The 12,694-nt window shown below is 38.6% G+C and overlaps 1 protein-coding gene across 2 annotated transcripts in view; it reads left to right on the top strand.

Annotated features, from left to right (window-relative positions):
• Positions 1–4,178: 4,178 nt before the first annotated feature.
• LOC122562589 (phospholipid-transporting ATPase ABCA1-like) overlaps positions 4,179–12,694 on the top strand; it is a 115,951-nt gene continuing 107,435 nt past the window's right edge. The window contains exons 1-3 of one of the 2 annotated variants that reach the window (XM_043715556.1): positions 4,179–4,272; positions 9,879–10,020; positions 12,041–12,159. In XM_043715556.1, coding sequence (XP_043571491.1) covers positions 9,899–10,020; positions 12,041–12,159 — 241 coding nt within the window. In that variant the 5' untranslated portion in view covers positions 4,179–4,272; positions 9,879–9,898. Of the gene's footprint in view, positions 4,273–9,878; positions 10,021–12,040; positions 12,160–12,694 lie in introns of those variants that run through there. The other variant, XM_043715567.1, reaches the window with a different exon arrangement.

The following is a 12,694-nucleotide window of genomic DNA, read 5'->3' on the forward strand; positions in this document are numbered from 1 at the left end:
TTTATTATTCATGAAAAATCTTGACAATAACCTTTGTCCCAGATTGTACATTGCTGTTGACTGAATCTGGTCAATTTACATTGCCTTCCCCTTTTCCTTTTACAATAAGTCTCCCAAGGAACAAGTCAACTGAAATGGTGCGCTCATACAAATCAGTCCAGAAAGTGTGAAAGTCAGCACTTACTGTTTATAAGGAGTAAACTGGACAGCAACTTCCCAATGTTTGTGGATGCACACTGAAATTGAAAGTTGGAGGGTGCTGTCAAGAGTTGTCTGCTCCTTTGGAAGTCTCACTGTAACAACATTGCATTGAGAGATTTGGCATTCAAATATACTAAGAGTGTGAATTTGCAGTGCTGACATTACAAGTACCTACTAAACATGCCAGAACTATTTATGCCTGGTCCATTTGAATGTAAGTGATTTTTTTAATGATGTGATAAATCATAGCTACTTTCAAACAACCTCTCTGGCAGTGAAAATTTACTTTTAAGCATTTTGAATCAGTTTCTTCAGATTCTTCAGCTGCATTCCCCCTCCCCCGAACTCGCTCCCCCATTCTTCTCTCTGGTTCTCTCCCAGATCCAGATCTCCCCAACCTTCTCTCATCTGCTCCAATCCATTCATCCTCCCCAGTCCCGATTTCTCTTCCCCCTCCCCCACCCATCTAGATCTGTTACCCGCCTCTCAACATAAACCCTGAAATCTGCACAAGTGTGATTTGAAGCAGCACACAACACACATGTTGCAGTGTCAGCAAACATAGCCAATGTGATATTCAAATTTACACTTCGTTTAGTTGTAGCTTGAATCAATGTGGACCCATCAACCTGATTCCTGAAGATGAAATAGCTTTGCCTGTCCTCTTTAAACAGATTTCAGGTCCCCTGATGAATCTGTAATGTTTTTTTCTAACTGTATTTACTGCAAGTCACAGTCAAAAACCCACAGAAGATCTCTGGCTGGGTATAAATGAAATAAATGATGAGTATCATTTGTTCACTGCTAACCACAGAATCAAGGCCATTGCATGCATGGATTGAGCTCCCAGTAACTTTTCTTTCTGGATTATTGTGAAGGGGGTTGATGGCAGACAAAATCCAAGTTACCATGTTGCAACATGCACAATCAGAACTGTTACTAAGATAGGAGCACCTTTAAGGCTGACATCTATGGCCCAACATTAATTTATGCCATCACGCAAACAGGATAAGCAGCAGGTCAAACAACTAGAAATTAAATTAAACCACTGGTAACCCAAGTGACCTTTATGGAGTTCTCACCTTGCATTCAATTCAGAACATAAAGTTAAAAGCGATCTATTTTCCTTGTAGCAGTAAATGCCTCAGACTTGACCAATCAACTGTCAAATGGCCTTTGAGTTACGGTCTGACTGTTTCTGATGAATAGAATATTATATTATAACTTTGGATGTTTTTGTTTGCTACTTTAGGGAAAGAACAAGTTACAGTCCATCAGTTGGAATCAGATTTATGTTTAGAGATGAAATTTCATTCTATGTAGGGAGGAATTCAAAGGAGATTTGAATGTTCAATCAGATTTGCTAAATGTTACAAAAAATACTACTTCACTTAGTGTTTAATAGAATTATGTACAAGACACAGATTGATGTTGGAGAAGAATGCTGGGTCTAATGCATTTAATTTTATAATTGTATATAATTATTTTAAGGGAGCACATCTTTCACTTCAGGCAATGAGTAAGGGCTGGAGTAACATGGCATCACAATGGACAACTGTTCAATATATTGTTGATGCTTCTTGTCTTTGTCACCTAGTGGCTTGTGTTTGTAAAAATAAAACTTCTTAAAGGCAATATCAGTTGAAAAATAGTGCAATCAATATATTTGATTCATGGATCATTATTCTTGATATAATTGTGAGCAGGTGGATTATTACATTGTTATTGCATAACATTTTCCTGTTTTATATCAGAGATGAGGTAATAGCTTGTGGTTTATTAGAATCCTGTTCTGTTCACACCCAATTCATTATTTGATTTTTATTTTCTAAAATGGGGAAGTAGCAGATTTCAAAAATTTTCCTTGTCATTTGCTTTAATTATTCCAAAGACCTGCCATATTACATTTTCATCACATTCAGCAATACAAAGGGATACAATTTATCAAAATCTCATTGAGCCCACTATCCAGTTATCTGAATCCACTGACCCTCTCAGTGTGGCCTATGTACATAATAATACATATTGCATCTTGATATGAATTGATATTTACATCTTGGACTGAACCATCTTTATCTGCTTGATCAATCACCTTCCCAACATGATAAAGTCAGAGGTGGGCATGTTTGCTGATGATTGCGCAATGTTCAGCACCACTTCTGACACTTCAGACGTTGAAGCCTACTGTGTCCAAATGCAAAAGGACCGGACAACATTAGGACATAGTCTGACAAGTGGCAAGTAGCATTCATGCCATACAACTGTAGGCAATGGTGATATTCAACAAGGGAAACTCCAGCCATTATCTAATGACATTCACTGACAATGCCATTTCTGACTACACCATTATCAGCATCCTGGGGTTACCACTGACCAAAAGTTGAACAAGACCTGTCAACATACATACTGTGGCATGGGGGAATTTGGGTATTTTGTGGTGAAAAGGTCACCTTCTATTACTTCAAAGCTTGTCTACTGTTTACAAGATGCAAGCCAGAAATATGATGGAGTACTCCCTGCTTGCCTGGGTTAGTGCAGCCCCAACAATATTCAAGATGCGAGACATCATACAGCTTAAAGTAGCCTGCTTGTTTGGCACGCCATCCAAAGCTTTCAATATTCACTCCTTCCTTCACTGATGCACAGTGGCAGCAGTGTGTACATTTACAAGGTGCACTAGTTGGTATCTTAGTACCTAGGGCTCATAATTACAAGGTTGTCAGCAAGAGAGCTAGGAGTGAGATGAGGAGAAACCTCTATACTCGGAGCGGTGTTAAGATTTGGAATATGTTGCTTGGAAGAGTGGTGGAGGGGGATTCCATGGGAGCTTTTAAAAGAAAGCTGGATATATATGTTTGAAAATGGAGTTTTAGAGGATTAGACCAGACAAGTAGCTTTTTAAGGATCCAGTACAGACACAATGAGCCACTTGGCTTCCTTCTGTACTCTAACATTCTATGAATCTATGCACTGTAATAACTAACCAAGGCTCCTGTGACAGCATCTTCCAAACCCATAACTTCCATTTCTTAGTTCAAGAGCATACTTAGGAGCAGCACTGCCTGTTAGTTCCCCTCCAAGCCACACATCATCCTCGAGTCGGAAATATATCACCATTTCTTTAATGTCACTTGAGTCTGGAACTCCCTCTCCGTTGGCATTATGGGTCTCCCAGCACCACATTGATTGAGGTGGTTCAGGAAGATGGTTCACCAACACCTTCCAAAGGATTATTAGGGATCAGCATTAAATGACCAGTGATGTCCACAATAAATTTAAAAAAACACACAATGTTGGAATTAATGAACAGTTCAATGATCCATGCATCATATTAAGAGTGAATGCTATTTTTAGAAGTAAGATCACTGTGTGATATTGAAGCATTCTCAAAATGACTACCTCAAGTGAAGTTCATTTGTAAAAGTGTGATTATATATTAAACCCGAATTAAAACTCTGCTTTACTTGTGAGACATTATGATTGATGAGTAAGTTAGAAATGCTTTCAACATGGATGATGTATTACTCAATGTCACTCCAAGACAAACTGTGCTGCCCTTTTGATTCTGGTCTGTTTGAGCAGGATTGAGGCACTAAAATTGGACTCTAAACCCTCAAGTGAAGTGTGAGAGTGACAATCCCTGAGGAAACCAGTTGGAAATGTGTGTGCATGAACATTAGGAGGAAGCATGATTGGAGTCTGTTGTGTTGACATTGCAAGTTCCCAGTTGTTCAAGCTCGCGGAAAGTCTGAGTGCTTGGACAAAATACTTTGTGAACTGTTGCCTCCCTTGAATGATCTGTGAGTAAAGGTTGTTCCCTTCAGAAATTGATATTTGGGAAAATAGCTCCTGTTAGAAAGGAGGGAAAATATGTCAACATTCTTCAAGTAAATGTGTTAAGAAATTATAATGAAAATGCTTCACAAGGGTTTTTGAAGAAACTTCTATGGTTGTAATGTTTGTCTCTTTTTTTTCAGTTTCAGTTGTTGATAGAGGTGGCGTGGCCTCTTTTTCTGTTCTTCATATTGATCTCTGTGCGATTGTCTTACCCTCCATATGAGCAGCATGAGTGTAAGTATTGATCTCACTCTACTGCCTTGGCTGTTTAACCATTTTAAACCTATACTGTATGTGAAGAGCTTGTTTGCTTGTGCTCCAGTCATGCAATTTTCAATATCATTAAATCTTCTACTTTCAAGAAATAGCACAGAAGCCATAATTCCTCTAATGCCACCTAATGGGATTATTATTGAGCAGTTTCTGTCTTGTATTGTTCCCTCTCTGTGAAATCCAATGGTTGTGGACAGACACAATGTTGTTGCTACATGTGCAAAGGGAAATCTCTTTCAGCTTCTGACACGGATAACAATAGAAAAGTAATTTTGAGTTGTAACTACTGGTTTTTGCTAAGTATTACCAAATTATCATTTCACTTTATAAAGTCTAGTTAAGGCAACCTTCAGTAAATCTCTTTATTCACTTAGTTTTAAACATTTCAAAAAGAAAACCTTTTTGGTTGGCATATAACGAAAAGGAAAACAAATTTGAAATTATAATTTGATGGTAGCTACTTTCCTGTAAGGAGACAATAGCATAGGTTGTGCATCCTGCTGTTGTCACTGTTCTTCAGGTAGAAATACCTATATGGAGAGGGAGAGGGGTGCCATAGTTGTAATGCCACTGATCTAGTAATTTAGAGGCTATTCTTATAGAGACACTGGTTCAAGTCCCATCATGGCAGATTCACGAAAAGACCTGGAAATTAAAAACTAGCCTAATGATAACAATGTAACCAACATTGGTTTGTAAAACCTTATCTGGCCTACATTTAAGTCATGACCCAAGGCAATGTGGTTGTATCTTAACTCCCTGCCCTGGGCAACTAAGAATTGACAATATGTGCTGGCCTAGCTAATGACGTCCACATCCCGTGAACAAATAAGTAAAAGGGGATGTGGGACACAACATGTGATATCACACTAGGAGGCATGCATCCTAACCCAGCCATTTTGCGGTGTTTGATCTGCTGTGTAAAGTCTAATCCTGCACAGTTTCAATGAACCTTGAATTGGGTCAGAATGAACCTGGCCACCAGATTTCTGGCAGCTTTGATCTCTAATTGTTCCATAAAGGACTGTGCAGGCACTTAACATCTCGTGTAATTATAATTTCATGTGTCGGATTCTGTCCAAATGAACAATTTTCTTCTGAAAATCCTTGTGTGACTGACAATATATCTTATTATTATGTAATTACTAGCTGTAGCTGACCTGATAATTCTCCAGTTTAGTTAAGGTCAGACAGAAGTAATCAAACCCTTAATGGGATTTAAATCTGTTGGTGGGTAAACATAGCTATCCTATTCAAGAAGTAAATAACACCTTCTATCATTTCCCACCTCCTTGTCTTCACCCTCTATCATGGTCATTTTAGCTGAGGTGAATGTTTTGTGATTTCACTATCAATTTACTGTGGTAATATATATTGGATGCTGTAGAGTCCATTTGTTGGAGTAAGAAATAACACAAGGGGAAGAAGATACCAGTGGTAGCAGTCTATAGAATCCCTAATGGGAACTGTTCTGTAGGACAGCAAATAAATAGGAGGTAATAAGGGTACATAATTTTTAAAAAACAGTGTATGAATTTTGGGTGATTTTAATGTTCAAGTAGATTGGGAAAGTCAATTTGGCAGAAGTAATCATGAGGAAAAATTCATAAAGTATATTCAGAATAATTTCATGGAGTGACATATTGAGAGCCAATCGGGGATTGGGCTGTTTGGATATGGTTACGTATAATGTGAGGCGTTTTGCAAAATCTATACAAGGCACTAGTCAGACCACAGCTGGTTTACTGTGAACAGTTTTAGCCCCATTATCTCATGAAACAGTGGTATTGGAGGCAGTACAGAGATGGTTCATTAATTTGATCCCAGGTATGGAGGGATTTTCTTATGAGGAGAGGTAATGTAGATTGGGCCTGTAAAGTTTAGAAGAATGAGACAAATCCTTATTGAAATATATGTGATTCGTATGGTGTTCGATAGGGGAGATGCAGACAGGTTGTTTCTCCCTTGAGGGAATGTCTAGGAACACAGGCCATAACCTGAGTAAAGTGTCATCCCCTTTAAGGCAGAGATGTGGAGGAGTATTTTTTCTGTCTCAGAAAGTGGTGAGTCTGTGAAATTCTTTACTGCAGCAGGCTGTTGAGGCTGGGTCACTAAGTGTATTCAAGGCTGAGATAGATAGGTTTTTAATTAGTAAGGAAATCAAGGGCTATGCTGATAAGGGTATCAGATTTATCAGATCAGCCATGATCTCATTGAATGGTGGGGTGGACTTGATGGGCCAAATGGTCTATTTTTGCTCCTACATTTTATGATCATCTTATGATCTTATGTCTTATACGGTACACTTTATTAGTAAATTTTCCTGAGGAGAATTTGCACCACAGGGGAATAATTTCATGCTAAAATGGTGGATTGTTTCCATGGCCTATTCTTTTTGGGGGTTCCAAAGGGTTCTTCTATTGTCCCACTCATCTCTGTAATAATAACTTTAATTCAACTTGGCATCATAATCTTGTCGCCAGCTCATGAGACAAGCATCTCAGGCACCAGCAGTGCCATCAAGTCAAGCTTTGGATTGAACAAGGCTCTTGGTAGTTACGGAGGTAGCCGGGAGCAGGGAGGAAGGATCGGTCCTCGTTGTACAGGATCTAGCTGGTTTACTTGTGGCATTCGCATGGGACTTTGCAATGTACAAACACAAAACTATGTCATTAAATTTAGTTGCTTCACCTTCCTCACTGCCCAGCCTCCAAAACAAAGCTTGCTGATGCAGCATTTAGTTGTGGAGTGCAGTTTTTAGCAACAAACTTTTAGCCCATTTATTAAGCTAAAATCGGCAATGAGGAGTAATCAAGAGTTTTACATTTGGTTACTGTGAGGTAGTGCATCACAATGAACCATTGAACAACCTTGATCTACTTTCATTCTTTTCAGTTGCTTTTCATCTGAGGCCCATACGGAAATCATTGGCTCTTGATGCATATGAGCTTGTTGAAATTTGACAGTGGACCGCACAAGAATAAAATGTGTGTAGTTGTGTGTCATTGTTTGTACACTAATGACTTAGCCAGCATTAAGAATTAATTGTGTCAGGGAACCCAGGAGAGTGCTGTAGCAGGAGAAAAAAATGTTCTTGAGTGGGGTTGCAGACTGCTTCATCTTTGAAGAAGAGTCATTGGACTTGAAATGCTGACTCTGCTTTCTCTCCACAAGAGTTGCTGAGATTTTCCAGCAATTTCTGTTTTTGTTTCAAACCTTCAGCATCTGAAATTCTTTGTTTCATTTTAGCAGAAGCATTGGATCCTGTCTCCGTTCTTCTGCAATTTTCTTTTGTTACCACTTCTTCCGAAAAACCAACTTATTCAACCATGACTCAGTTGGTCACACAGCCTTCAGCTTTGAGTTAGAGAGCTATGGGTTAAACAACTTTTCCAGGGACTTGAACGTGAAGTCTAACTTGGGACTTCATTATAGACAGTATTGACTCTAGGTCACACTGTCACAGGAGCTGTTTTATTTTGGATAAGATGATAAATTGGTGTTCTGGTTGCTCACTCAGTTATATATATAAACAATCCCATGGCATGATTTTGACAGAAGGTTGTAGATTCAGGTTCCATTCCAGGGACTTGAGCATAACATCTAGACTGATGATCCAACATAGCACTAAAGAAATACTGCACCTTCAGAGGTGTCATCTTTTAGATGAAGTGTTAAACTAAACCTCTGCCTGAATCTTATTTGGACATAAAGGATGCAAATGTGCTATTTCAGAGCAAAGCAGATGGATGATTATTGTTGTGTCGTTGGTCAACACTTATTCTTAGACCAAAGCTTCAGATGCTCTGATTATTATCACAGTACTGTTCTTGGCACTGTGATTATTGGTCTGTGTTTTAACATTACAACATTTGTGAAAGTAATCCCCTGAACCAATAAGGAGTAAAACAGTTTGCCCTGTCCCTCACTGCAGATTTATCTGCATTAGTTGGACATGTAGTCCACAACAAATGAAAGAGTACTGATCAAAATGGAGCACCTAACTGGTTGGTCTGGAAATGAAAAGGGACAAAGATGACAAGACTGCTAAGCTGCATGGATACATGGCCATGCAGTAAATGCAAATGTGGTGCACTAGGAAAATAGCTAGTTCTGTTCAAGGATCATTTAAGAGACATATCAATTAGAAGGAGGCCCTGGCATAGTGGTAATGCCACTGGAAGAACTATCTAGAACTGTAGGAAAGTGTCAATGGGAACGTGGGTTTGAATCCCACCATGCTAAATGGTGAAGTTTTTATTCAACATAAACCTTGGATTTTAAAAATGGCTCAATGTTGACCATGTGACCATGTGACCACTGACAATTTTTTTTTTAAAACATCTGATTCACTAATGTTCTTTAGGGAAGGAAATCTGCCATCCTGTAGGTAACTCCAGAGCCACAGCAATGTGGGTAATCTTTTACTACCTTCCAGGCAATTAGTGATGAGCAATAAATGCTGGCTTAGCTAGCAATGTCCATATCCCATGCACAAATCTTTAGAAATCTTTTATATCGATATATTATTTTTATATAGTCGCAATTGCAGTCTGGTTCTGTACAATAGCATGTGAAGAAAATAAACAAATTTTGGAGTTTGACTCTATTCAACAAACAAACCCAAAGGATTTCTTACGTGTGCAGGACCTTTAACAGGCTGTGTAAAAAATGGGAGCATACAATCAACTGAAGATGAAGGAAACAATGGGACAGACGTGCCAGAATGCTTTGTAAGGTCCTACTTTTTCTAGTCCTATCCTCCACCGGCTTTAGTGTTAAAATTTGTGATCGATCTCATCATAAAGGGGATAGATCAATTCAAGATCAGTTGCTCTGTTAGCTATTTGATTTATTAATAGTTTCTTATTCCATAGCTTTATCTGAATATCTTACATATAATATGTTTGTTTTGTTGTTTTCACTTCCTCTCCCTCACTCAGCTGACACAACATCATGGCATGAAAAGCCTCCTTCTATGTTGGTGTAATGAGTAATCCAAGTTAACATTTTGCAAATCTATAGAAGTAACAGGGAAAGTAATGGGAATGTGAGAGTCATTGGAGGAAGATCAGTGGTATGAAAGCTGGTGATGCCTAATAGATTGTGGTCAGACAAGTAGAATGAGTTGAAATGAGTTGCAACTGCTTTGAAGTTAAACTGGAAATAGTGTCCTGGGAATTTTTGCACAAAAGGATCAATGTCCATTTAGTTCATCTTCTACAATATTATTGTAGCAAAATTCAGCGATTGCAGAATTGTTGACTAATCTCAGCAATTATCTTCTGCCAAATGGTCCATCACAGACCCACACATGAGGATAAAAAAGCCTCCAGTCATGGAGATCTTTGGGAACCTGAGGTCCAAATTTACCTTTGCTTCTTTTGCACTCTACACTTACCATTGAACACCAGGATCATATAGTGGGGTACTGTCTTAGGATGGAATGTAGGCAAAAGCATGCTTGTCCTGTTAATATTAATGGAATCAAATGAATTTACGTTCACATGAATTCTGCTCAAAGTAAATAAGTGACTGCAATTTCTTTTTTCTTTTATCTTCTTCAGGCCACTTCCCAAACAAGGCAATGCCATCTGCTGGGACTCTGCCGTGGATTCAAGGAATTATTTGTAATGCAAACAACCCCTGTTTCCGCTACCCAACACCAGGTGAATCCCCAGGAGTGGTTGGAAATTTTGATAAATCGATGTGAGTCAATGATTGTATTAGTTCATTGAGTTGCTTGTGGTTATAGTGCATAGTATTTAGTGTACCCCATCGAAAGCCAAAGGCCTGAGCATTTAATGTTTTTGTGTAATCAGCAGCTTTTCTTTTTAATAAATATGCATTAAAACTAATACCGCTGCCGAAGACGAATAGCTGCCCTGAAAGAGCTCTTGCAGTAGGTGCACTTCTGTGGCTCGTTGGAAAGCTTGTTTGGCAATACAGGGGGAACTTAGATGAACATGACACTTGATCACAGGCTTAATGATGATATATAATTTTATTGTGTGTTTTGTAAAGGTCACTTGTCATTTTACAGTTAAACTAATCTTATGAAGAATATGGATATTCTAAATTGGATTAGATTAGGAATAGCAACATGTCTCAGTTGAGTAATGGGGATACTGCATAACTCAGTATCCCCATAAATCAAGTTACGTTGTCCTGTACAGTTGCCTTCCTAAAGCAGTAACTTAGTTAATTACAAAAAACAGAATTGTGCAAATATGTTTTTGGAAACTGTACATTGTGATATGGAGATTTGAGTAAAAAGTGGAGAATGTGGAATAGGGTGAGAAGGTGAAGGTGGGAGATGTGTTAGAGAAACTAGTGCTATTCTGCTGCTCTAAATATTTTCACTCTTCCCAAAATGTGTTAATTTGGTAGCAGTTTATAGATGCCTGCTATTGTTATGCAATCTCTTTTTGTCACTTGATCAGAGTGTTTCATGGAATTGGTCTGACTTTGGAGCCATTTAGAAATGGTGGATGGGATCTGATTCTACAATATTCAGAAATTACCAAGTATGGCTGCAGAAGAAATGGCTTATTGCAGCCACATAAAGATGCCAAGCAAGCAAAATAAACTAAATAGTTGTCAAAGCAGAAACACTGCTGAACCAATTCAGTTGTCTTGGAGACTTGGAATTCAGCCAAACATTCATAATGAGGACATTTGGGAACAGGTCCAGCAGATAGTTGGTTGGAAATCTGGGTAATAATGTTCATTAGGAGAAAGTGAGGACTGCACATGCTGGAGATCAGAGCTTAAAAATGTGTTGCTGGAAAAGCGTAGCAGGTCAGGCAGCATCAAAGGAACAGGAGCATCAACGTTTCGGGCATAAGCCCTTCTTCAGGAAGGGCTTATGCCTCAAACATCGATTCTCCTGTTCCTTTGATGCAGCCTGACCTGCTGCGCTTTTCCAGCAACTCATTTTTAAGCTCTAATAATGTTCACTATAAGTTACTTTTCTGTGATCACTTTTATCAATGATTGAATGTTTATTTGGATTGGATTAAGAAGTGTGAAATAGCTCGAGCTCTTATTATTGATATTATGATTGTCCTCTGGTAATATTGTTGTAGGTCCAACAATATCTTACAATGAACATTTCTGAATTGTTTTGTTGTTGTTCCCAATATTTTAATACTTGCCATTGTTATTACAAGGCTCATTACTTCTGTACATTATACATACCGAGTAAAAAGGCATGGGGAATGACTTGCAGGAGGTAAGGGGGTGTGCAAAGTTAGGGCTGGAGGGCATAATCATGTTTAATACAACAGAAGTTCTCAGTGATCAAAAGTGAGCTTTCTAACCAGCCCAATCCCCCTGCCATCCCAAGGTTCACTTCTGGGATCAGCAGGCATGATGCAATCCTGTACCTATTAAGTACTATGTGCTGGATCTTCTTATTCAGAGATTGGTTTTAAATGAGACAATGTGGTCAAAATGACTACATTGTGGTTGTGACCTGGACTAGCTCAAAGAGCAGATTTGAATTTAGGGTCCATCAGGTTTCTTTCCGTATGTCTTCTGCTTTCATGTAGAAATATTTGGATGTATGAGGTAAACCAAGTTCTAGTTGGAATGCCTGCCTTGACTTGGTCAAAGTCTGTCAGTGATGTAACCAGTGCCTTCATTGTGGAAAGCAAGCACCACTCCAGCAAATAGACTTTTGTTTTTGTGTCATTCTTTCTGACTCTGTCATTCCCATTTGTTTCAGAATCTCTCGCCTGTTTTATGATGCCAAGAAGATTCTTCTGTACAGCCAAACAGATGGCAACATGGGAGCCTTTCACAACCTGTTTGAAGCACTAAAGAAATTCAGCAATTCTACTTCAGGTATTCCGCTCGATAATTCTTCCTTCCTATTTAATCAGCATTCTACCCCAAGTCATTACCTGTGTTTATCAATATCAATAGCATGTTGTATTTGCATAATGCCTCGTGTTAAAAAGATCCCAAGATGTAGGAACTCCCAAGAATTCAAACAGGCAACATTGGAAAATGAGTCAATTAATGAGATGTCAGGAGAATTGTGCAAAAACATTGTTTTTGTCAAAGAGGAAAAAGTTAGAGAAACAAAGAGGTTAAAGAGAGTTAGGAAGGAGTTCAAGAGTTTATTACTCAAGCAGCTGAATGTAATGGTAAAGTTTGAAAGTTAGAAGGTGCTAAGGTCTTGTAGGGTTATAGGGCCATTTTCAAATGCTTGTGTGTATTTTTGTTTTTAGGTTTATATTTTCTCTCATTTCCCTTTTTTTTACAAACTAGTTCTCTCTAGGCCATGCACAATCCTCTAACTGTGACTACAGAATGATAACCTCCTCATTACCTCGGCCTAGGATGTTCTGTAATCTGTATTCTCTGGTGGGGAGCA

Source organism: Chiloscyllium plagiosum, chromosome 2 (assembly GCF_004010195.1).
Source record: "Chiloscyllium plagiosum isolate BGI_BamShark_2017 chromosome 2, ASM401019v2, whole genome shotgun sequence".
In the NCBI taxonomy this organism is placed as follows: Eukaryota; Metazoa; Chordata; class Chondrichthyes; order Orectolobiformes; family Hemiscylliidae; genus Chiloscyllium; species Chiloscyllium plagiosum.